Source organism: Erythrolamprus reginae, chromosome 2 (assembly GCF_031021105.1).
Source record: "Erythrolamprus reginae isolate rEryReg1 chromosome 2, rEryReg1.hap1, whole genome shotgun sequence".
Classification (NCBI taxonomy): Eukaryota; Metazoa; Chordata; class Lepidosauria; order Squamata; family Dipsadidae; genus Erythrolamprus; species Erythrolamprus reginae.
In genome coordinates this window covers 217920138-217945686 of record NC_091951.1, presented here as the reverse complement: position 1 = coordinate 217945686, position 25549 = coordinate 217920138, and the positions used below count along the sequence as shown (strand labels likewise).

Genomic DNA, 25549 nt, shown 5'->3' with positions numbered 1-25549 from the left:
TTGAACAAATCACTATACATACATATGTATGTTTATGCATGCGTAGTTTAATATGGTTGAAAAATGCTGGGAGTTGGGAAACTTAAATTATAGTCCCCTTATAAGGTATAAAAACTAGCTGGGTGATTTTGGAGCATTCAATCTTTGCTAGGTGTGTAAACTGGAAAGCTGAAAAACATCCCAGAAGAAGGTAACAGAAAAGTTTCTGAAAATATTTTGAAGAAAACTTTATAGACTTGGCCACATAAACTTCAGCAATCAAAATGGACTCAAATGGTTGAACAATATCTTTCTCTTTCTAAACCAATAATTCAGAATAGGCCTGGAAGGGACCTTGAGGGCTTCTAGTCCAACCCCCTGCTCAATGATATAGGAGACCCTCTACCATTTCAGACAAGTGACTGTCCAGTCTGTTCTTAGAAACCTCCAGTGATGAAGCACCTACAACTTTTGATGGCAAGCTGTTCCATCATTTAATTGTTCTCACTATTAGGCAATTTCTCTTAATTAAAGGTTGCTTCTCTCCTTGATTAGTTTTTATCCATTGTTTCTTGTCCTGTCCTCTGGTGAGTTGGAAAATTCCTCTTTGTAGCAACCTCTCAAATACTGGAACACTGCTATCATGTCCCTACTAGTCTTTTTCTCTAGACTAGTCAAACCCAAATCCTGTAAACATTCTTCATATGTTTTAATCTCCAAGACTTTAATCATCTTGGTTGCTCTTTTTCCAAAGTCCTATTTGTAATGTGATGACCACAACTGGATGAGTATTGTAGGTGTGATCTTACTAAGGATCTATAAAACAGTACTAATCATTCATGTGATTTTGATTCTATGCCCTTGTTAATGAAATTTAACATTATATTGGCTTCTCGGCCACTTCTGCACTGTGCTGGCTCACGTTTAAGTGATTGTCCATTAGGACTCCAAGATCCCTTTCACAGTTAATGTTTTTAGACAGGTTTTGTCTAATATGTTCTTGTATCATTGGTGTGGGGTTTTTTTGTTGTCTAAATGTGAAACCTTGCTTTTTTCCACATTACATTTTATTTTGTTGGATAGGGCCCATTGTTCAAATCTGTCAATCCAATCTTTTTGGATCCTGAGCTTGTATTCTAGCGGAACTCGACTCCAATTGCATAGCAGTATCGGCTGACAATGAGTCAGTCGAGGTGACTGGGGCTAAACGTCTTTGTCCATCTGTCTGGGAGGAGTTTGACTTGGTGACACCTGATGAAGTGGACAAGGCCATTGGAGCTGTGAGTTCTGCCACCTGCTTACTGGATCCGTGTCCCTCTTGGTTGGTTTCGGCCAGTCGAGAGGTGACACGGAGCTGGGTCCAGGAGATTGTCACCGCCTCCTTGGGGAGGGGGGTCCTTCCCAGCTCCTTATAAGGAGGCACTTGTGCACCCCCTCCTCAAGAAGCCTTCCCTGGACCCAGCCGTGCTTAATAACTACCGTCCAGTCTCCAACCTTCCCTTTATGGGGAAGGTTGTTGAGAAGGTGGTGGCACTCCAGCTACAGTGGTCCTTGGAAGAAGCCAATTATCTAGGGCCTCAGCAGTCGGGTTTCAGGCCCGGTTACAGCACGGAAATTGCTTTGGTCGCGTTGATGGATGATCTCTGGCGGGCCCGGGACAGGGGCTTGTCCTCTGTCCTGGTGCTTCTTGACCTCTCAGCGGCTTTCGATACCATCGACCATGGTATCCTTCTGCGTCGACTGGAGGGGTTGGGAGTGGGAGGCACTGTTCTCCAGTGGTTCTCCTCCTACCTCTCCGGTCGGTCGCAGTCGGTGTTAGTGGGGGGTCAGAGGTCAACCTCTAGGTTTCTCCCTTATGGGGTGCCTCAGAGGTCGGTCCTCTCCCCCCTGCTATTTAATATCTACATGAAACCTCTGGGTGAGATCATCCAAGGGCATGGGGTGAGGTATCATCAATATGCGGATGATACCCAGTTGTACATCTCCACCCCATGTCCAGTCAACGAAGCAGTGGAAGTGATGTGCCGGTGCCTGGAGGCTGTTGGGGTCTGAATGGGTGTCAACAAACTCAAACTCAATCCAGACAAGACGGAGTGGCTGTGGGTATTGCCTCCCAAGGACAATTCCATCTGTCCGTCCATTACCCTGGGGGGGAATTATTGACCCCCTCAGAGAGGGTGCGCAACTTGGGCATCCTCCTCGATCCACAGCAGACATTGGAACATCATCTTTCGGCTGTGGCGAGGAGGGCGTTTGCCCAGGTTCGCCTAGTGCACCAGTTGCGGCCCTAATTGGACAGGGAGTCATTGCTCACAATCACTCATGCCCTTATCACCTCGAGGTTCGACTACTGCAATGCTCTCTACATGGGGTTACCTTTGAAAAGTGTTCAGAAACTTCAGATCGTGCAGAATGCAGCCGTGAGAGCCATCGTGGGGCTTCCCAGATTCGCCCATGTATCTACAACACTCTGTGGCCTGCATTGGCTGCCGATCAGTTTCCGGTCAAAATTCAAAGTGTTGGTCATGACCTTTAAAGCCCTACATGGCATTGGACCAGAATACCTACGGAACCCCCTGCTACCGCACGAATCCCAGCGGCTGATAAGGTCCCACAGAGTTGGCCTTCTCCGGGTCCCGTCGACTAAAAAATGTCGTCTGGCGGGCCCCAGGGGAAGAGCCTTCTCTGTGGCGGCCCCAGCCCTCTGGAATCAACTCCCCCCGGAGATTAGAACTGCTCCTACCCTCCTTGTCTTCCGTAAACTACTTAAGACCCACTTATACCGCCAGGCATGGGGGATTTGAGACACCTTTCCCCCAGGCTTATTATAATTTATGTTTGGTATGTATGTGCTGTTTGGTTTTTAATTATGATAGGGTTTTTAGTTTTTTTTCTTAACATTAGATTTGTTTGTTGTGAGCCGCCCCGAGTCTTCGGAGAGGGGCGGCATACAAATCTAATAAATTATTATTATAAATTATTATGTTGGCCATTCCTTCCAGCTTAGTGTCATCTGCAAATTTGATGAGCTCCCCTTCAATTCCCTCATCTAAATCATTTATGAAAGTATTGAAGAGTACTGGACCTAAGATGGAACTGTGTGGTACCCCACTGCCTGCTTGCCTCCATGTAGAGATAATACCATTAAGGATGACTCATTGAGTACAGTTAAAAATTCATCTGATAGTGATACTACCAATCCCTCATTTTTCTAGTTTACCAAGAAGAAGGTTGTGATCTTCTTTGTTGATTGTCTTCCTGAAGTGGTATGTCCACAGCATTTCATTGGTCTAATAATTAAGTCACTTTGTGAAAGAATGAAATAAGATTGGTTTGGCATGATCTGTTTTAACAAACCCATGCGAGCTTTGAGTTATAACTTTATTTGTTTGTAGATGTTCACATATTTGTTTGATTATTATTATATCAGTGTCTTCCCAGGTATTGATGTTAGGCTGATTAGTCTGTAGTTTCCTGGGTCTGTTTGCCCCCCCCCCCTTTTTGAAGACGGGAACCACATCAACTCTTTTCCAATTCTCTTGTAGTTCCCCAGTGCTGTAGGATTTTCTAAAGATATGATGCAGTCATCCTGAGATAACATCTGCCAGATCCTATTAATCAAGATCAAACAAGTGTTTTCTTAACCAATTTTTTTGGTATATTTTAGTTTTTATTTCTAGTCAGCCTTTTATAGTTATGTTTTTGGTAGTTTGGACTACAATTTCCTTTTGTGTGAAGACTGATGCAAAGAATGAAATAAGAAGTTATGGCCTTCTTTCTGCTGCCTGTTATTTCTTTGCCGTCTTCTCTCTTTAGTGGATCTACTATTTCCTTCATTTTTCCTTGTTATTAATATGTTGAAAGAAACTTTTAAAACTATCTTTGACTTTTATTGCAGGTCTTTATTTATTACGAGCCTTTGCTTTCCTGACTTGGTCTTAGCATGTTCTGGCTATCTGCTGATAATCAGTTATTATGACTCTCTTTCCATTTTTTTGGACTTGTCCTTTTTGTCCTTCAGTCTGTCAGAGAGATCTTTGTGGAACTGTATTGGTTTATTCTTGTATTTCTTGTTTTTCTTAAATAGTTAAGTTTAATAGTTAAATAATAGATAGATATAAAGCATATTATGGTACTCTATGAAGTCCAGATTATTTACTTATTTTTTAAAAATGGTGTCCTGTACAGGTAGTCCTTCACTTACAACAGTTCATTTAGTGACTTCAGTACTTTCTTTCTAGGGCTGAAAGAGATTGGGTTTTATGGCCCAGTGAGAATTAAAATTAATTCTTCTGTTTCCTATTCTAGCACAAAATGCAAAATTGAAAAATGAAGATTCCACAGCTAAGAAAACATTCTTATTCTTCGCATATATGTCATAACTCAGATTTTCCTCGGGTACTCTTTAACTTTGTACAAGAGGGAAAATAAGATTTAAAACAAAATGGAGAAAAGTAGGCAAATCCCTTTGAAAAAAATATTTTTAGGAATTATTTCTTGGTATAATTGGTTGAATCATTACAAATACTCCAAATAAAAATTAATTAAAATTGAAAAGCTCTCTTTCTCCTTTCTTAGAAATATTCCAAAAGAGACAAATTTGAAATATTATATACAAGAGAAATTGCGAACCTATCGATAGATAGCTATCCAAAAACCATTAGGAACATTATAAACTAAAATGGCTAGAAATAATTTGAACTAAATTAAAGTAGCAATTTAGCGATCAACATCTTCGGATGGTATCATTACAATTGTATGGAGTTTAAATTTGACTATATAAGTTTCAAATATAAGCAAAATAAGAATGAAAATGTAAATTGTGTTAATCTTAACTTATATATGTTATCCCTATTTAGTGATAAATTACTATATATTAACTTGATATATTCATGAAAATCACTTTTTATAGTCACAGCATTAAGTTTTTACCTTTGTGATGTGTACCACCTACAGTTCACACTTTGGAAATGCTCATTTACTGTTTTGTTATGTCCTATGTGTTATGTTTGTTTTTTCTTTTTTATAATCAATAAAAAATAATTTAAAAAAATGAATTATTCATATTGAACAGTAGAGAATGATGTAACTTTTAAAACTATAACAGTTTAGTGTGTGTTTGTATTGTTTGTCTGTCTCTCTTTCTTAATAGATACCATATTTTTTGAGTATAAGACCCACCGGAGTATAAGACCCACCTTAGTTTTTGTGGAGGAAAATAAGGAAAAAATAATCTGCCTACTAGGCATTCATCTGGCTAGTCTAGTCTGGTCAGATTCAGCACATTACTTTGCTAGTTTTGAGGATGCCTGCTTACTTTTTTTATCCCCAGATGGGGATATCCCCAAAACCAGTTTTTAAAGCACTTCACTCCTCCATCTTTAGAGAGACTAACAATGAGAAAAACAGGCAAAGGGAAGATAGCTTCACTCGTTAGCACCTCCTTAGGGCTGAAAAAAGGCTTCTAAAATTCAGGAGGTAAAGCAGGAAGATACTTCACTCTTTAGCTCCTCCTTAGGGCTGAAAAAAAGCTTAGTAAAAGCTACATTCATAAGGTGCACCCAAATTTCAGCCTCTTTGGGTTGGGGGTAGCTGCATCTTATAATCTGAAAAATATAGGATTTTTGCCTTATTCTATAACAGACTCTTATCTAATCTATCATTCTTCATTTGTATTCTTGTAAAAATTATAGGAGTTGAAGTTCAAAGTACACCAGCATTCAAATGACTGGTTTGGCCATATTTTACAGTGGTTACAATTTTTATACTAGTGAATTATAGCATCACTGAACCACTGAATCACCTCTGTGGCAAAATAAAATTGATGCCAATTAATGACAATTAATGCCATGTATAATTTGCCTCTTGTCATCTTTATTAGGCAAGGCCTACTAATTGCTGAGATAGATTTGTCTTAAATATGTTTCATTGTATATGAAACATATATATATTTCTCTTGATCTTGCTCCTAAGGGAGAAACAGCTCTGGAGAGCAGATGGAGCCATTAAAAGAAAAGGAATTCCAAGGGCTATGTTCCTTGGTCTGCAAAGATCTTAAGGATAATTTAATTAAAATATGTTAACTTAAGAAGACCCTGGAGGATTTGTTTAGTTCCTTCTTCTGGTTTTATAGGCATCAAATATCTGTCTCTGTTGTTAAGAAGAAAATACACTTGAATGTGTCTAATTTATAAGGTATCATGTTGACATTTATATAATAGTAAATTCTATAGGTCAACGCTGCTGGATAGGAAATATTTTTGTTTTTCCATCTTGACTTCTAGGACTATTAGAAACAGAGATAACTTCATATTGTTGTGACATTATCTCCTTTTCCTAAGTTAAAAACCCTTAACTTTCATGATGGGATTTGTGTTAACTCCAGGCCAATTCATTTGTGGTTTTGCATGATGGATTCATCATTATTGAACTAAAATTTCCATTTTCTTCTCTGTTTTATTGGATGTTGCAGAACTGCCTAGGTTTGAAATTTTCTTCAAGTACCCATCAATGATTACCATTTTAGATGAAGTATTTCAGCTAAGTGTCTGTGGAAAGTAAGTAAAACCTTTAACTTCCTTCCCTCCTCCCTCCCTCCCTCCTTCCTTTCTTTCTTTCTTCATTCATTCATTCATTTATATTTCTAGAATGCCTTTCTCTAGCAGACTCAGGGCAGCTTACAAGATAAAATCTAATACAAAATACAAAATTTATGAAACCCAAGATAAAACCTAAGTCTAAAATCCTAAACAATAAAAAAACATTCAACCAAATTAATCCAATCACAATCATATTGTCAGCTAGAGCAGAATGTCAGTGCTCAATGGCCCGAGCCCTGCCGGCAAAGGTGTGTTTTTAAAACCTTTCAAAAGGCCAGGAAGGCGGGGGAAGTATGAATCTCTGAGGGGAGTTGATTCCAAAGAATCGGAACCGCCATAGAGAAGGCCCTTCTCCCAGGTCCCGCCAGACAACATTATCTTTAGGAGCAAGAATGTCTCCGGGTTACAGGAAATCTTTTGAAATATAACCTGAAGTAGGTAACATAAAATAGGCTGGGGAGTAGTTTTATCAACTTTATTTTATTTATTTATTTATTTTTGGATTGATTGATTGATTGATTTATATGCTGCTCACTCCAAAGCGGACTCAGAGCGACCAACAAATGCGATAAATACAATAATATTAAAATACAATCACAAATACATAATAAAAATCAATAATAATGATAAATAATACCCTTAAAAGAATCATACACGCAAAGCAGTCAATCTAATTCCAGGCCTGCCAGAAAAGCCAGGTCCTAATGGCTTTCTGGAAGATCGGTAGGGAGGAGAAGGCTCTTCCCCGAGGTCCCGCCAAACAACATTGTTTGCAGACGAGACCTGGAGAAAGTCGTCTCTGTGGGCTCTTACTGCCTGCAATGAGGTATGAGGGAGGAGGCGGTCCTGTAAATAGTCTGGCCCTGACTATTTATTGCTTCTTATTATCTTATCTTATTATCTTTAGCTACTAAATGCCAATCATAATTTTAAACCATTATAACCATGATTCAAAATATTTGCCTTCCTGTGCTGTAAATGTGCTCCCACATATGGTGATATCAACCTTTTAAACCATTTTATTGCATTTCTGTTACTCTCAATTCCCCCCATCTCCTCCCTTCGTCTCTCCCCCCCCAAAATAGGGTGTATTTAAATGTCCATGAAAGAGGCAATAAACATTCTCACTGTTTCTATCTTCCACCTACAGTTCTTCCAATTTTTAGAAAGCAGAAATTAAAAGAATGTATTTTATTGACATTTACACTAATTTGATGATAATGTTATATGTATGTTTCTTGCTCCTTAATTGAAGAAATGCCATGTAGCTTGTACTAATCAAATGTGGAAAATTCTCTTATTTTCATTAATTACTAAACTACCAAATGTTTTTTTGTTCCAGACTTTCTTCCATGTCAGATTTTTGTGGCATGACATTTACAAAGATGGCCCATTATTTTCAGACAGGCATTTTCTTCTATGTCTTTCAAACTTTTAAAATTAAAAACAAAATCTAAAAAACAATAACTTATTGGACCCAAATCAGCATGGCTTTACTGAAGGCAAATCGTGTCAGACTAATCTCATTGAGTTCTTTGACTATGTCACAAAGGTGTTGGATCAAGGTGGTGCCGTGGATATTGCCTATCTGGACTTCAGCAAAGCCTTTGATACGGTTCCACATAAAGAGCTGATAGATAAATTAGTGAAGATTGGACTTAATCCCTGGATAGTTCAGTGGATTTCAAGCTGGCTGAAGCGTAGACATCAGAGAGTTATTGTTAAACACCTCCCCCTTGCCCATGTTGTTCTGTTGGTTGATTGATTGACTGTGTGCCTGTTTTTTATATATACTGTTTTTTATGAGATTATTAATTTCAATTGGAACTGGATGGGTGGGCATTGGATTTGGTATTGTGTACTGTACTGTTTTTTATTATTGTTGTGAGCCGCCCCGAGTTTGCGGAGAGGGGCGGCATATAAATCCAATAAACCTAACCTAACCTAATGGCGAGTTTTCTGAGCAGAGTCAGGTTACAAGCGGTGTGCCACAAGGGTCTGTTCTGGGTCCTATTCTTTTTAATATGTTTGTGAGTGACATAGGGGAAGGTTTGGTAGGGAAGGTTTGCCTATTTGCCGATGACTCTAAAGTGTGCAATAGGGTAGATATTCCTGGAGGGGTCTGTAATATGGTAAATGATTTAGCGTTACTAGATAAATGGTCAAAGCAATGGAAACTGCAGTTTAATGTTTCCAAATGTAAAATAATGCACTTGGGGAAAAGGAATCCTCAATCTGAGTATTGCATTGGCAGTTCTGTGTTAGCAAAAACTTCAGAAGAGAAGGATTTAGGGGTAGTGATTTCTGACAGTCTCAAAATGGGTGAGCAGTGTGGTCGGGCGGTAGGAAAGGCAAGTAGGATGCTTGGCTGCATAGCTAGAGGTATAACAAGCAGGAAGAGGGAGATTGTGATCCCCTTATATAGAGCGCTGGTGAGACCACATTTGGAGTACTGTGTTCAGTTCTGGAGACCTCACCTACAAAAAGATATTGACAAAATTGAACGGGTCCAAAGACGGGCTACAAGAATGGTGGAAGGTCTTAAGCATAAAACGTATCAGGAAAGACTTAATGAACTCAATCTGTATAGTCTGGAAGACAGAAGGAAAAGGGGGGGACATGATCGAAACATTTAAATATGTTAAAGGGTTAAATAGGGTCCAGGAGGGAAGTGTTTTTAACAGGAAAGTGAACACAAGAACAAGGGGACACAATCTGAAGTTAGTTGGGGGAAAGATCAAAGGCAACATGAGAAAAAATTATTTTACTGAAAGAGTAGTAGATCCTTGGAACAAACTTCCAGCAGACGTGGTTGGTAAATCCACAGTAACTGAATTTAAACATGCCTGGGATAAACATATATCCATTGTAAGATAAAATACAGGAAATAGTATAAGGGCAGACTAGATGGACCATGAGGTCTTTTTCTGCCGTCAGTCTTCTATGTTTCTATGTTTCTAAAATGTGATTTGATCTGTCCATTAAAGGCTTCTTCACCAGTGGTGGGTTGCTACTGGTACCAGATTGCACTGTTTGTGTACAACTGCTCTATCATCACTGCTTTCTTTGAAAAAAAATTGGTATTTTTTGCTTCCTGCTCATGTGCAGAAGCAAAATTTTATGTCTGGAAGCCAAACATTGCTGAAATCTCTCGCACACTTCCCCTCGCGTGAGTGGAAGCAAAATCATGCTGGGGACCCATGCTCATGCGAGACTCCTCATGCTGTGCGCGCGGCGCACTGGTAGCAGCAGGTAAGAGCAATCCGTCCCTGTCCTTCGCTATATGAGTTTTCTTTTGGACCTTCAGAAAACCACAAGAATTAGTCTAGGCTTGAGTTTACTAGATCCATCAGGGTCAGTTGAGTTGATTTGAGGGAATGTTTACAATTTAACCCCTGATACATTCAGGATTTCTCCTGATGCAGCACAAAACCATTACTTAATACTTAATACTTAATATTGTTTCCATTCTCCCATTTGTTTCTCACAGGTACACATTTGGAAAACCTGTCCAAGGAAATGTGTCTATCACCTTGACAAGGAATCCATCAGAAGCTTTTGAAATAGTTACCAACATAACTTTGCCTGATATTGTAAAAGAATACGGAGAGTGGGTAAGGTTGTTTTTGCACGAAGGGAGGTTTGGATAAATTACTCCTTTTCTTCGGTTTACAGACTGATGGTCTCATGTATAATCCCAAAAGACAAAGACAGAGGGTGGAAAGGAAGAGAACTACTTAGAGAGGGCCAGTTACTGTAGGTCAGCATGGAGGTTTACTTAGTATGTTTTATAATCTTTGGGATTAGCGGATATTGAATAAGAAAGAAGAGGAAAGCTTGCTAATTTTAAGGCAAGATATTTATTAGAAAATCATTGTGTTGAGAAGGAGTCTTCTTCAGAGGCCTTCTTCTTCTTCAAAGTATGTATAGAATAGAATTCTTTTTTGGCCAAGTGTGATTGGACACAAAAGGAATTTTTCTTTGGTACATATGCTCTCAGTGTACATAAAAAGACAAGATACATTCGTCAAGAATCATAAGGTACAACACTTAATGGTTGCCATAGGGTACAAATAAGCAATCAGGAATCAATCAATATTAATATAAATAATAAAGATACAAGCAACAAGTTACAGTCATACAGTCATAAGTGGGTGGAGATGGGTGATAGGAATGATGAGAAGTAATAGTAATGCAGCCTTAGTTAATGGTGACATTAGTGAAGGAATTATTTGTTTAGTAGAGTGATGACATTCGGAGGGGGGGGGGGAACTGTTCTTGTGTCTAGTTATCCTGTCCAGTGCTCTATAGTGTCATTTTGAGGGTAGTAGTTGAAACAATTTATGTCCTGGATGTGAGGGGTCTGTAAATATTTTCATGGCCCTCTTTTTGACTCATGCAGTATACAGGTCCTCAATGAAAGGCAGGTTGGCAGCAATTGTTTTTGCTGCAGTTCTGATTATCCTCTGAAGTTTATGTAAGTCTTGTTGGGTTGCAGAACCAAACCAGACAGTTATAAAGGTGCAGATGACAGACTCAATGATTCCTCTGTAGAACTGTAGAACTCCTTGGGCAGTTTGAGCTTCCTGAATTGACGCAGAAAGAACATTCCTTGTTGTGCTTTTTTAATGACATTTTTTATGTTAAGTGACCATTTTAGGTCTTCATATATAATAGAACCTAGAAATTTGAAGGGCTCTACTGTTGATACTATATTGTTAGATTTATATGCTTCTTCTTCATTGGAAGTTAATACATCTATACAGACAAGAACATGAAAATGCAAATGTATGCATGAGTGAATTATATAAAAAGGAACTACCGTATTTTTCGCTCTATAAGACGCACCTGCTGATAAGACGCACCTAGATTTTAGAGGAGGAAAATAGAAGAAAAATATTTTGAGCCAAAAAGTAGGCTAAAATATTTATTACAATAACACTGCCCTAGGGGAATTGGGAAAATATACAAACAAGCAACATCTCACTTGGATCATTTTGATGTTAAATATAATTGACTTTGTACTAAAGCTCAGATACAAGGGTAAATAATAACTTGTATGACAATGCCAGGCAGCATCTTACATAAAGTAGCTAGCAGCTATCACTGTTAAAAGAGAATTTAATGAGTTTCAATCTCCTGCTCCAAGTCGCGGCGCGCTCTTCCACGGAGGTGGCGCTCGAAACCCACCACCGGCCCCGGAACGGAATGTCTCCCCTGCAGCCCCGGCTGTCCAGGAGGGCGCCCGGTCGGACGCAGTGCGGGCCCACGCACCGTGCGGCAGCGGGAGCGAGCGAGCAGGCGGGCGGTCAGGCGGGGGGGGGGTTGTCCTGCAGTCCCAGAGGCGCTCGCGGGGCAGAGCATCATCCCGGGCGAGCCGCTCCGCCCGAGCCACACGGCAGCTGCTCGCCGCGCAGGAGAGAGCCAGCGGGGCGAGCAGGCAGCAACCGCCGCTCCCGATGCGCTCCGGAGCCCCGCCGGCGAGGAGGGCGGCTGGCACGGGTCATCCTCCGCCCGCCGCCGCCTGGAGTGCTGGTGGGAACAAAGAGGGACCGGTGGGTGGGGGCGGGTGGGCAGGAGTGAACCGTGGCGCCAGCGACCCCACTCGCTCAGCGCCACAACGGGATCGGAGGGGCGACTTCTCCGGCGCGGGGCGGGGGGCGCTTCTACTCGGCCTGCTCCTGCCACTCCACGGGCGAGGAAGAGGTCGGCGGCGGCTGCTCTCCGGGGCGAAGGCCCCGCCGGCGAGGAGGGCGGCTGGCACGGGTCATCCTCCGCCCGCCGCCGCCTGGAGTGCTGGTGGGAAAAAAGAGGGACCGGTGGGTGGGGGCGGGTGGGCAGGAGTGAACCGTGGCGCCAGCGACCCCACTCGCTCAGCACTGCAACGGGCCGCGGGTGGGCGAGCTTCGCTCTTGCCACATCTGCCCGGAACGTCGGGCTCGGAGGGGCGACTTCTCCGGCGCGGGGCGGGGGCGCTTCTGCTCGGCCTGCTCCCACCACTCCGCGGGCGAGGAAGAGGTCGGCGGCGGCTGCTCTCCGGGGCGAAGGCGCTTTTTGAGCTTGCGCCTCCCCCCCCCTGCCTGCCTCTTCGCTCCATAAGACGCGGCTGATTTTTCATCCTACTTTGGGAGGAAAAAAACTGCGTCTTATGGAGCGAAAAATACGGTAATAGAATAAATTGAAACCTGAAAACCTGTGAATCATTTACTCTATCCCTTCTTGAAATAAGTAATGCTATGCAAAATACTGGAAAAGAGTGAAATGTGATGAACAAAAGAAATTTAAAACCAGAAGTAAGATAAAATAAAATGAAAATACAATGGTCTTCCTTCTCTGGACACAACTCTGAAGAACACGATAGAGCTACAAGTCCCATGTAGGACACGCATCTCGCAGCTCTCCCCAGTGTGAGCTGCCTCTCCTAGACGCTTGTCCAGAGCTGCTGCTGCCCTGGCTGGGTTTGGAAGCCAAAAGAGCTGGAGTTTGGGGGAAAGAAAGAAAGACTTCTGCTGCTTTCCTTCCATGCAGACAAAAAGTGGAAGCTTTCTTTCCCCCAACTCCTGCTCTTCGGCTTCCAGACCCAACCACGGCAGCATCCGCTCTGGATGAGCGTCTAGGATGGGCAACTCACAGGAGAGGATTCCCTCGATTCTGGTCCTTGCGGGGGATCAGACGCCTTTGCCTTCCATGCGGTGTCTCTGCTGCTGCTTGCTGGGGCTTCCCCGCATGCAAAAGAATTGGGAGGCTGGTGTGTGTGTGTATGTGGAGGCGCACCTGGAGGGCGGCAGCAGCTGCGGCAGGGAAGCAGAAAAGTTTGCTCAACTTTTGACAGAGGAGGTGAGGAGGAGAGCCAGGTGCTGTGAGAGGGCAGGAGGGTGAGTCAGTGCCTTCTCTGCTTTGCAACATCCCTCCACGCACGCCTACACACACACACACACACACGCACACACGCCCATGCGCATGGCAGTCTCCCAATTCCTTTGCATGGGGAGAAGCCCCAGCAGCAGCAGCAGAGGTACCGTGTGGAGAGTGAAGGGGTCCCCCATGAGGAGGGACATTGCAAAGCGGAGAAGGCACAGACTCTCCCTCCTGCCCTCTCACAGTGCCCGGCTCCCCTGTGTGTGTCAAAGATAGATCAGGTGCTGAAACATTTTTGTTCCCATTATGTTGCTGGATAATTTAATGTATACTAATGGTACAACAACAGCATTGTATTTCAAAGAATATCTAAGCAGTTCTGAGTAACTGGTGTGACACAAAGTAATCACGAAGTGACACAAAGTAATCAAACCCACGCAGTGTGATAGAGTTAGAGCTGTTCTAATCACTATTTCTCTTTTGTTTTTATAATTTAGACAGATAAAAATGGTTGTGCCACTTTTACTATTAATGGGATTGATATTAATCTGTTTGGAAAAGGCTACAAGAACTGGATAACAATATCTGCAACACTGAAGGAAGAAGGAACAGGTACAAGGAAATGCAATGTTTAAGATTCACTTTTGTTTGTTTCTGAGTTTTTAGCCATATTTCTCCAGGCAAATCACTCATGGGATATAACCAGGCAAGGGTTCCCAGTCGCTGCTGCTACCAGTGCGGTTGCGTGTGCAGCTCTGTGTGACCGATGGGTGAGCACACCCACCTGCATGAGATTTGGCTTCTGTGAATGCACAGAAGCCAAATCTCATGCAAGCACCCGCCCCCACCCACTGGTCACACAGAGCTGCACGTGGAGCTCCATTTTCCCTACCAGACTATAGAGTGGTCCGTAGTGGTAAGAACCCAATACTGGATATAACAAAAGGTGAAATACCACTATTTATTTATTTTAAAGATTTGTGTGGTTGTCCATCTTAAAACAACTGTTTGTGGCTTGCAAATGTGATAACCACTGTAACCACTGTCTTTCAAAGGTTTGAATTCTCCCCTTTAACAAACATCAGAATAATGTTTGGAAGGGATCTTGGAGGTCTTCTCAAGCAGGAGATCCTATATCAGTGATGGCGAACCTTTTTTCCTTGGGTGCCGACAGAGCATAGGCATGTCCTATCGCACATGTGTGAGTGCCGCCATCCATAATTCAATGCCTGGAGAGGGCAAAAACAGCCCTCTGGAGGCTGGAAATCACCTGTTTCCTAGCTTCTTGTGAGCCTAGTAGGCTCATGTTTTGCCCTCCTCATGCTCCAAAGGCTTCCCTGAAGCTGAGGGAGGGTAAAAATGCCCTCCCCCACCCCCTAGAGGCTCTCTGGAAGTCAAAAATGCCCTCCCAGAACCTCTGTGTGAGCCAAAACTCAGCTGGCCAGCACACACATGCACGTTGGAGCTGAGTTAGGGCAACAGCTCGCATACCAGCAGATATGGCTCAGCGTGCCACCTGTGGCACCCGTACCATAGGTTCGCCATTAGTGTCCTATATAATTTTACATAAATGACTCTTCTTAAAAGTCTCAAGTGATGGACATCCACAACTTCTGGAGGCAAGCATTCCACTAATTAATTGTTCTCACTGTTGGGAAATTTCTCCTTAATTCTAGTTCTTTGTTCTTGATTCTCTCCTTAATTAGTTTTCATCCATTACTTCTTGTCTTTTTGATGCTTTGGAAAATAGGGTAACTCCCTCTTCTTCATGGTAGCCCCTCAAATATTGGAACACTGCTATCATGTCAACCTTAGTCCTTCTTTTCTCTAAACTAGCTATACCCAATTCCTGCAACTATACTTCATTTGTTTTAGCCTCTGGCCCCTTAATAATCTTTGTTGCTCCTCTCTGCATTCTTTCCATTTAAAGTCTTAACATCTTTATACTGTGGTAACCAAAACTGGATGCAGAAGTGTGGTCTGCCCACTTATAAAGTGATATTAACATTTCAGGTGATCTTGAGTCTATCTCTCTGTTAATGCAGCTTAGGATTGCAATGGCTTTTTTGGCACCTGCCACACACTGCTGGCTCATATTTAAGTGTCTGTTCACTAGGACTGTAATACCCCTCTCACAGTTACTGCCATTTCATCTAATCCAGGGGTCCTCAAACTTTTTAAACAGGGGGTTGATTCACAGTTCCTCAACCCTTTCCCACCAGCCCAGAAGCCCTGACTGCTTTGCTGCCACAGCCCTTCCCCCGCCAGCCCGGGGGCATGTGGCTGTATCAACAGCCTTCAGTATCAGCCAGCCCTCCCCAGGGCTGCCGATAGGCCGGTACTACTGGTACTGGTGTCAGGGGCCCGGCCAAATTGAAAAATGGGGGGCCACCGGTTTTGGCCTGCCACCGTGTGCCAGCCCCTTGGTGCCCGCAGCAGTCATTGTGCCACACCGTTTGCTGTAGGCTGCGCAGGCCTGCACCAGTGCACCCCAAAACGCCCCCCTTGTACCCTTTTCCATGGGCGCACACGAAGCCATGGCCGTCCCCTGCCCCCCGCGCCTCTAGCCCCCTCGTGCCCCTGGCTACTCGCCGCTGCCCCCCGCCCGCCCACCTGCCCGCCCTATCCGCTTCTATTTCTCCTCCGCTGCAAGAGAGGCGGGGCAGGCGTTCTCACAGCGGGGGCCGGCGAAGGTGATTTTCAATGTCAGGCGTGTGGGCTGGCATGCGCTCTCCCCATTCCCCTGCCAGTCCGCCCGAAACATTCAAAGTAAGAAAAACCTTCACCGAACATTACTTTGAATGTTCCGGGCTGGCTGGCAGGGGAGTGGGGAGAGCGCGCGCCGGCCCGCGCGCCCGACATTGAAAATCACTTTCGACAGCCTCCGGAGGACGAGAGAGAGTGAGAGCAACAGAGCAAGATAGAGAGAAAGTGAGAAAGAGAGAGAGAGAGAAAGAGGGGGGAGAGAAAGAGATAGCAAGAGAGAGAACGAGAGAGAGAAAGAGTGAGAGAAAGAAAACGAGAGAAAGAGTGAGAGAGAGAAAGCAAGAGAGTGAGAAAGAAAACAAGAGAGGCAAAGTGAGAAAAAGAGAGAGAGCGCAAGAGGGGGAGAGATAGAGAAAGAGATATGAGAGAGGAAGAAAGAGAGCGAGACAGAGGAAGAAAGCAAGAGAGAGAAAGAGAGAGAGAAAGAAAGAAAGAGATGAGAGAGGAAGGAAGAGAGTGAGAGAGAGGAAGAAAGCAAGATAGAGAAACAGAGAAAGAAAGAGAGATGAGAGAGGAAGGAAGAGAGTGAGAGAGGAAGAAAGAGAGAGAGAGAGAAGAGTGGAAGGAAGAGAGAGAGAGAGAAATGATAGAAAAAAGGGGAGAAAAAAAAGAGAAATGAGAAAATGATTGAGGCAGAGAATGACAGGAAAGAGAGAGAAACAGAGAGAGAAGTGACTCTTGATTTAAAGCATATGGTAAAAGGACTTAAATAATAACAGAGAAAAAAAACCAGCCCTCACCTGTTTTTATTAATAGTTTTGCTGGTTGTTTTAGTTTTAATAGTAATGGATTTTGGTTTTTGTAAATTATTAATTTCTTTTAATAAAAAAGAAGGTATTTATTTATTTATTTATTTATTTATTTCTATGCCGCCCAGTCCCAAGTTTTTCCTTATTTCCAGATTGCATTTCTTCTTGGTGAGGTTTCGCCCATTGCTTCTTGTACTACCTTCAGGTGGCATGAAGAATAAATAAATGCCATCTGCTCTGTGGCAGCCCTTTAAGGATTGGGAAACTACTATTATATTCCCCCTCAGTTTTCTATTTGTTGAGCTAAACATTCTCGTTCTCTTAGCCCTTGTTCATAGGATTTCGCTTCAGGCCAGGGGTGTCAAACTCAATTTCATTGAGGGCCACATCAGGGCTGTGTTTGACCTCAGAGGGCTGGGGGAGGGCTTGCCCAGGGTGTGTGGCCATGGTGGCATGGCACGGGATTTGGGGGGCAGTAGTTTTAAAATGGCAGGGGGGGCAGACACTTAGGCTGTATGGGGCCCTAAAATTCCTGATGGCGGCCCTGGCCCTCCCCCATGCCCTTTGGTCTTACCTTCGGCAGCAGCGGTATGATGAGAAGTGCTGTTCAATTGTTGCAGAAGTGCGGCTGGAATGGATGCTTGCTTGAATATAAGGCTGATGGTGAGGGATGGGGCAAGGGGCAAGGCTGAATCCCACCATTACACGGGCTGGATATTTTGCATTGGCCATAGTTTGAAGATCCCTGATTTAGTCTGTTCCTGTACATTTGATTTTTTCTCATCATTGAATTTCACTTTGCTGGATAGGGCCCAGTGTTCAAGTCTGTCTAGATCCATTTGTATCCTGACCCCATCTTCTGGGATGTTGACTATTCCTGCCAATTTGGTGTCATCTGCAAATGTGAGGAGTTTCCCTTCTACTCCCTCATCTAAATAATTTATGAAGATATTGAAAAGTGTTGTGCCTTAGACACATACTTGGGGTATCCCACTACTTACATCCCTCCAAGTAAATGTACTTCTATTAAAGAGTAAACTTTGAGTGTTTTGCCAGCCATTTATGAATCCATCTGATGGTGATATATCTATCCCACATTGTTCTAGCTTACCAAGAAGTAGGTTATGGTCTATTTTGTCAGATTCCTTGCTGAAATCCATATACACTGCTCAAAAAAATAAAGGGAACACTTAAAGAATACAATATAACTCCAAGTAAATCAAACTTCTGTGAAATCAAACTGTCCACTTAGGAAGCAATACTGATTTACAATCAATTTCACATGTTGTCAGCACATTCAACTTTGTACAGAACAAAGTATTCAATGAGAATATTTCATTCATTTAAATCTAGGATGTGTTCTTTGAGTGTTCCTTTTATTTTTTGAGCAGTGCATATTATATGCACAGCATTTTGGTGGCTCACTAATTTTATCACTTTGTTGAAGAGTGAAATAAGATTTGTTTCATCTGTTTTTGACAATCAAAAATTAAAGAAAACCTAAACCTATTTGCCTTCCTGAAAGAGCACACACAAACACACACACAGATGCACACGTACGCACACTTCTGATTTTATGCAAGAAGCACCATTAGGATCAAAAATATACTGGGCTTTACTGTAGTTCCATTATTTTCTCTTATTTTGTCTGTAAGTGGAGGTTGTGACATGGACAATCAAGAGCCAAACTGGATGTGTACAATTGGAACTCAACACCATTTCCCCCTGCCAAAGCCTGTTGGATGGAGAACACTCCTCCAAAGGGTATTGATGTTTGGCTTGTGATTGAACTTTCCAAAATCCAAAGCCAACCTTAAAACGTTAAGGTGAAAACGCTGCGGCAGTGAATAGTAGTTCACTAAAATAATTGGACTGAATGTGAGTGGGAAAGTGGCATGCAAATATAGTTTTTCTTCCAGAAAGAAATGTCCCTAGTACTTACCATTTGAAGGAACCTCTACAGCTGTTTTTTCTTACTTAACTGTGATATATGTTGGTGGAAATGAACAAGAAAATAGAAGTATTAATAGGAAGATCAGAATTTCAGCTATACCCTTTATGAAAGGTTATGAGTAAGGCAATATAATTGCACAATAAAACTCCTCTTTAGAAGCCTCTCTATTAAGTATCTCTACTTCATCCATTTTCAGACTTTAACACCCATAGACATTTTCATTAGTTAGTTCTATTATTTTTTCATGCTCATTTTTATTTATTTCCAGAATGTAACTTTCCCATCATGTTTTCCTGACATGTTTCATATCTTGTCTCCATGTAGGACTGGAGGCTACAAATACAGACAGCATTTCTATTGGTACCAGTGAAGTGAATTTGGAATTTGAAGGACTCAATCCTTTCTATAAGCAAGGTTTCCCTTATTCTGGAAAGGTAATACCCAACTGAATCCACTTTTCCACTTTAATAAGGAATTATTAACATTGCAAATGGGCACATTTAGATTTAGATTTAATTGGATTTGTATGCCGCCCCTCTCCGAGGACTCGGGGTGGCTCACAGCATGTACAGAAAACAGGAAACAATAATAACAATCCAATTTTTCTAGAGAATTAATTTTAACTAATTTATAGGGTTTTTTTTTAAGGATGGATGATTGGAATGGGTGGTGTAATTTTTATATGAATGAGTGGGTTGGATGGGATGGGGATAGTATGAATGTAGAGTCTAGCCTACCTGGCGGTAGAGAGATGGGAGGGATGGGGATATTGATCTCCGGGGTGACAGAGGGCCAGAATATTCCAGTTGTGCTGGGGAGAGGTAGATATGGCGGGAGTCACGGGGCGAGCCGTTCTGGAGGAAAAAGAGATTGCTACCTAAAAGCGATCCCTTGTTCTGGCCCCGTGAGCTCAACCCGAGACCCTGGTGACGAGTGTAATCCGGACCCTGGGCTCAAGCTGCTACTACTCAATGCCAGATCGGTCGTGAATAAAGCTCTCCTCATCCTGGATTTGATCCTGGATGAGGAGGCTGATCTGGCATGTGTTACTGAAACCTGGCTGGGCCCAGAGGGAGGGGTGCCTCTCTCGGAAATATGTCCAGCCGGGTTTCAGATATGGCACCAGCCTCGACCCAGGGAAGGGGGGGGGAGGAGTGGCTATTGTAGCCAGGGAGAGCCTCCATCTGTGTAGACTCATTGCTCCTGAGATCGCGGGTTGTGAGTCACTCCTTGTGAAGTTGGACTTAGGGGTTCAGGTGGGCTTGTTACTCATGTACCTGCCTCCCAGCTGCGTGTCAAAAGCCCTGCCTGTGCTGCTCGAAGAGGTGGCCGGGTTGGCGGTGGAGTTCCCCGGACTCATTGTCCTGGGGGACTTCAATCTGCCGTCGCTCGGCGGTTCCTCAGGATTAGCACAGGAGTTCATGGGGGTGGACACACACCCGACGGTATTTCTCTCGGAGCAATTGAATAGTGGTCTGAGACTAAGGGGCTTGGAAGAATTGCCTTTGTCATGGTCAGACCATTTTCTACTGCAGCTTAACTTCCTGGCTCCAATCCTCTCCCGCAGGGAGGCGGAACCGATTAGGAGGTTCCGCCCCAGACGCCTGATGGACCCTGAGGGCTTTCAGAAGGCGCTTGGGGTTTTACCAGATTCGCTCGTCCACAGCTCGGCAGAGTCTCTTGCTGAGGCCTGGAACAAGGCTGCAGCGGAGACTCTTGACTGAATTGTGCCACTGCGATCTCTCTGTGGCACTAGACCCCGTAGAGCCCCATGGTTCAACGAGGAGCTCCGGGAGTTGAAACGCCAGAAGAGATGTCTAGAGAAGCGATGGAGGAAGAGTAAGTCCGAATCCGATCGAACACTTGTAAGAGCTCACATTAAGACTTACAAAGTGGCGCTCAAGGCGACAAGATGCGCGTACCATGCTGCCTTGATTGAATCAGCGGAATCCCGCCCGGCCGCTCTGTTTAGGGTGACCCCCTCCCTTCTGAATCAGGGGGGAGTTGGGGAGCCCTTACAGAGCAGTGCTGAAGAGTTTAACTTGTTTTTCGCTGATAAAGTCGCTTGGATCCAGGCGGACCTCAACTCCAATTGGATAGCAGTGTCGGCTGACAATGAGTCAGTCGAGGTGACTGGGGCCCGTCCTTGTACATCTGTATGGGTGGAGTTTGACTTGGTGACACCTGATGAAGTGGACAAGGCCATTGGAGCTGTGAGTTCCACCACCTGCTTACTGGATCCCTGTCCCTCTTAGTTGGTTTCAGCCAGCCAAGAGATGACACAGAGCTGGGTCCATTAGATTGTCAATGCTTCCTTGTGGAGGGGGTCCTTCCTGGCTCCTTACAAGGAGGCACTTGTGTGCCCCCTCCTCAAGAAGCCTTCCCTAGACCCAGCCATGCTTAATAACTATCGGCCAGTCTCCAACCTTCCCTTTATGGGGAAGGTTGTTGAGAAGGTGGTGGCACTCCAACTCCAGCAGTCCTTGGAAGAAGCTGATTATCTAGGCCCTCAACAGTCAGGATTCAGGCCTGGCTACAGCACAGAAACTGCTTTGGTCGTGCTGATGGATGATCTCTGGTGGGCCCGGGACAGGGGCTTGTCCTCTGTCCTGGTGCTTCTCGACCTCTCAGCAGCTTTCAATACCATCAACTATGGTACCCTTCTGCGCCGGCTGGAGGGGTTGGGAGTGGGAGGCACTGTCCTTCAGTGGTTCTCCTCCTACCTCTCCGGCCAGTCGCAGTCAGTGTTAGTGGGGGGTCAGAGGTCGACCTCTAAATCTCTCCCTTGTGGGGTGCCTCAGAGGTCGGTCCTCTCCCCCCTGCTATTTAATATCTACATGAAACTGCTGGGCGAGATCATCCAGGGGTATGGGCTGAGGTATCATCAGTATGCTGATGATACCCAGCTGTACATCTTCACCCCATGTCCAGTCATCGAAGCAGTGGATGTGATGTGCTGATGCCTGGAGGCTGTTGGGGTCTGGATGGGTGCCAACAGGCTCAAACTCAACCCTGACCAGATGGAGTGGCTGTGGGTTTTGCCTCCCAAGGACAATTCCATCTGTCCATCCATTACTCGGGGAGGGGAATTATTGACCCCCTCAGAAAGGGTCCGCAACGTGGCCGTCCTCCTTGATCCACAGCTCACATTAGAGCAGTGTTTCCCAACTGGTGTGCCGTGGCACACTGGTGTGCCGCGAGACATGGTCAGGTGTGCCGCGAAGAAAGAAGCTCAGCTTCTGGTCTCGTAACTTTTTGCTGAGAGTGCGAAGAGCAAAAAGTTGTGAGACCGGAAGCTAAGCTTCCTTCTTTGTGCCTTCCAAGTTTTCTGGCAGCTACAGCGCCCCGCCCGGCTGGAGCTTCCTTGGCGGCGGCAGCAGGTGAGCTTTGGGGCCTGGTGGGAGGGTGGTGGCAGCGGGAGGGCGACAGCAGCAGCAGCGGGCAGTAGCCTTGGGGCAGTGGCAGGGTGGTCAGCTGTGAGGCGGAGCTCCGGAATGGAGGCACCGACCGGCGATGGCTGGACATGTTGCTGTAGCTGGGGGGGGGGGGTAGGGTGGTCAGCTGTGAGGCGGAGGTCCAGAACAGGCACCAACGGCTGCGGCTGGACATGCTGGAATTGCGTGGCTGGCACTTGCCTGCTGGCTGGGCCGGGATGGAGGCTCCAGCCCCACGTCCATGCCCAGCGCAACACCAGCATGTACAGCGTCTAGCAACACGTCCAGCCACCGGCTTCGGTGCCTCCGTTCCGGAGCTCCGCCTCACAGCTGACCACCCTGCCGCTGCCCCATGGCTACTGCCCAATGCCGTTGATGCGGCATAGTGTACAAGAAAGAGAGAGAGAAAGAAAGAGACAGATAGCAAGAGAGAGAAAGAGATAGCAAGAGAGGGAGAGAGAGAGAAAGAGAGAGGGAGAGAAAGAGATAGCAAGAGAGGGGGGAGAGAAAGAGAGAGAAAGCAAAAAGAGACAGAAAGAGAGAGAAAGAGAGCAAGAGAGAGAAAGAGGGAGGAGAAAGCAAAAGAGAGAGAGAGAGATAGCAAGAGAGAGAAAGAGATAGCAAGAGAGATGGAGAGAGAGGGGGGAGAGAGAAAGCAAAAAAAAGAAAGAGAGAGAGAAAGAGATAGCAAGAGAGAAAGAGAGAGGGAGAGAGGGGGGAGAGAGGGAGAGAGGGGGGGAGAGAGGGAGAGAAAGAGAAAGAGATAGCAAGAGAGGGGGGAGAGAAAGAGAGGGAAAGCAAAAAAGAGAGAGAGAAAGAGAGAGAAAGAGGGAGAGAGAAAGCAAAAAGAGAGAGATAGCAAGAGAGAAAAAGAGAGGGAGAGAGAGGGGGGAGAGAGAAAGCAAAAAAAAAGAGAGAAAGAGAGCAAGAGAGGGAGAGAGAAAGCAAAAGAGAGAGAGAGGGATAGCAAGAGAGAGAAAGAGATAGCAAGAGAGAAAGAGAGGGAGAGAGGGGGAGAGTGAAAGAGAGAAAGACAGCAAGAGAGAGAGAGAAAGAGGGGGAAGGAGGGTGAGGGAAAGACATAGAGGGAGGGAAGGAGGGAGAGAGAAGGAGAGTGAAAAAGAGGAAGGAAGGGGGATGGAGAGAGAGGGGGAAAGAAAGAGGAAGGAAGGGAGAGAGAGAAAGAGGGAGAGAGAGAGAAATAGAGCGAAAGGGAGGAAGAGAGAGGTTTTTTTGTCCAAACTTTTTTTTAGCTCCCCCCGCTCAATGTTCCCCAGGATTTTGTAAATGTGAATAATGTGCTGCGGCTCAAAAAAGGTTGGGAAACACTGCATTAGAGAACCATCTTTCAGCTGTGGTGAGGAGGGCATTTGGCTAGGTTCGCCTGGTGCACCAGTGGACCGGGAGTCATTGCTCACAGTCACTCATGCCCTCATCACCTCAAGGTTCAACTACTGAAATGCTCTCAACATGGGGCTACCTTTGAAAAGTATTCGGAAACTTCAGATCATGCAGAATGCAGCTGCGAGAGCAATCATGGGCATTCCCAGATATGCCCATGTTTCATCATCACTCCGCAGCCTGCACTGGCTGCCGATCAGTTTCCGGTCACAATTCAAAGTGTTGGTTATGACCTATAAAGCCCTACATGGTATTGGACCAGAATACCTCCGGGACCGCCTGCTGCCGCACAAATCCCAGTGACCGATTAGATCCCACAGAGTTGGCCTTCTCTGGGTCCCGTCAACTAAACAATGCCGTCTGGTGGGACCCAGGGGAAGAGCCTTCTCTGTGGCGGCCCCGGCCCTCTGGAATCAGCTCCCCCTGCAGATTAGGACTGCCCCCACCCTCCTTGCCTTTCGCAAACTTTTGAAAACTCATCTATGTCGCCAGGCATGGAGGGATTTATATATCCTTAGCTGCCTTTGATTTTATGGATGGTGTATTTGGGCTGTATGACTGTTTTTAATAGGGGTTTTTTAAATACTGTTTTAACATTGGATTTGTATATGATGTTTTATTGTTCTGAGCCGCTCTGAGTCCTCGGACAGGGGCGGCATACAAATCTAATAAATAATAATAATAATAATAATAATTATTATTATTATTATTATTATTATTATTATTATTATGCGGGTTCAGTTGTCAGTGCTAGCTATAAGTGATGTTACTAGCACTGATATGGTTACCTGGTTTGGCTATTGAAATGTCTGCAAGAAAACAACCAAGCTCAGAGAGCACTAAGGCTCCTACACTCTTGGAATTGATTGTCCTGATACTAAAGTACCGTATATACTCGAGTATAAGCCGACCCGAGTATAAGCCGAGGCACCAGTTTTGCCACAAAAAAACTGGGAAAACTTATTGACCCGAGTATAAGCCGAGGTTAGAAAATGCAGTGGCTACTGGTAACTTATAAAAATGGAAACCAATAAAATTACATTAATTGAAATATCAGAAGATTACATGTTTTAGAATATTTATTTTAAAGAAAACCAGTAAACCAGCTCTGTAAATTTAAAACAGGATTCCTTCTCATCATCTCATCATTAATTGGATTTACATTATTGTTCTGTTTTTATATATGCTGTGAGCCACCCTGAGTCCTTGGAGAGGGGCAGCATACAGATCCAGTTAATTAATTAACTAAATAAATAAATAAATAAATCTGTATATCCAAACAGAGCTTCAGCATTAGCTGCTGTGAGGTTATCAGCATAGAAAACCAGATAGGTAGGTAGATGATAGATAGATAGATAGATAGATAGATAGATAGATAGATAGATAGATAGATAGATAGATAGATGATAGACAGACAGACAGACAGACAGACAGACAGACAAACTAGTGAGACAAGCAAAACTTGCAAAACACAGACAGCTCTTGTGGTTTTGTATCCTAAATATGCAGGTCCTATTAAGAATCAAACTCATTTTTAAAATATGTAAAATGCTTCCCCTCATACTTGTTAATTGAAACTTGCTCTCAAACCCACTTTATAAAAGGCAACTTTTAAAGATCCACAAACACACTTTAGGAATTCCTGTCTAGCTCTTGCCTTATTAGTTCCTATCCAAGCAAGGATAGCAACTACCACAAAATACCATTTTTTAAACAGTTTAAATCCTTTCAAAGGAGGGGGAGGAGAATCTGACAGCAGGGGGCCTTTTTAATCCAACTAAGGGCAATGCAGAGAGAGCAAGGAATAGT

The 25549-nt window shown here is 44.2% G+C and overlaps 1 protein-coding gene across 2 annotated transcripts in view; it reads left to right on the top strand.

Annotated features, from left to right (window-relative positions):
• LOC139161970 (alpha-2-macroglobulin-like protein 1) overlaps positions 1–25549 on the top strand; it is a 100577-nt gene that overhangs the window by 8848 nt on the left and 66180 nt on the right. For both annotated transcript variants that reach the window (XM_070741845.1, XM_070741844.1), the window contains 4 exons: positions 6452–6536; positions 10069–10192; positions 13934–14048; positions 19230–19339. In XM_070741845.1, coding sequence (XP_070597946.1) covers positions 6452–6536; positions 10069–10192; positions 13934–14048; positions 19230–19339 — 434 coding nt within the window. The remainder of the gene's footprint in view (positions 1–6451; positions 6537–10068; positions 10193–13933; positions 14049–19229; positions 19340–25549) is intronic.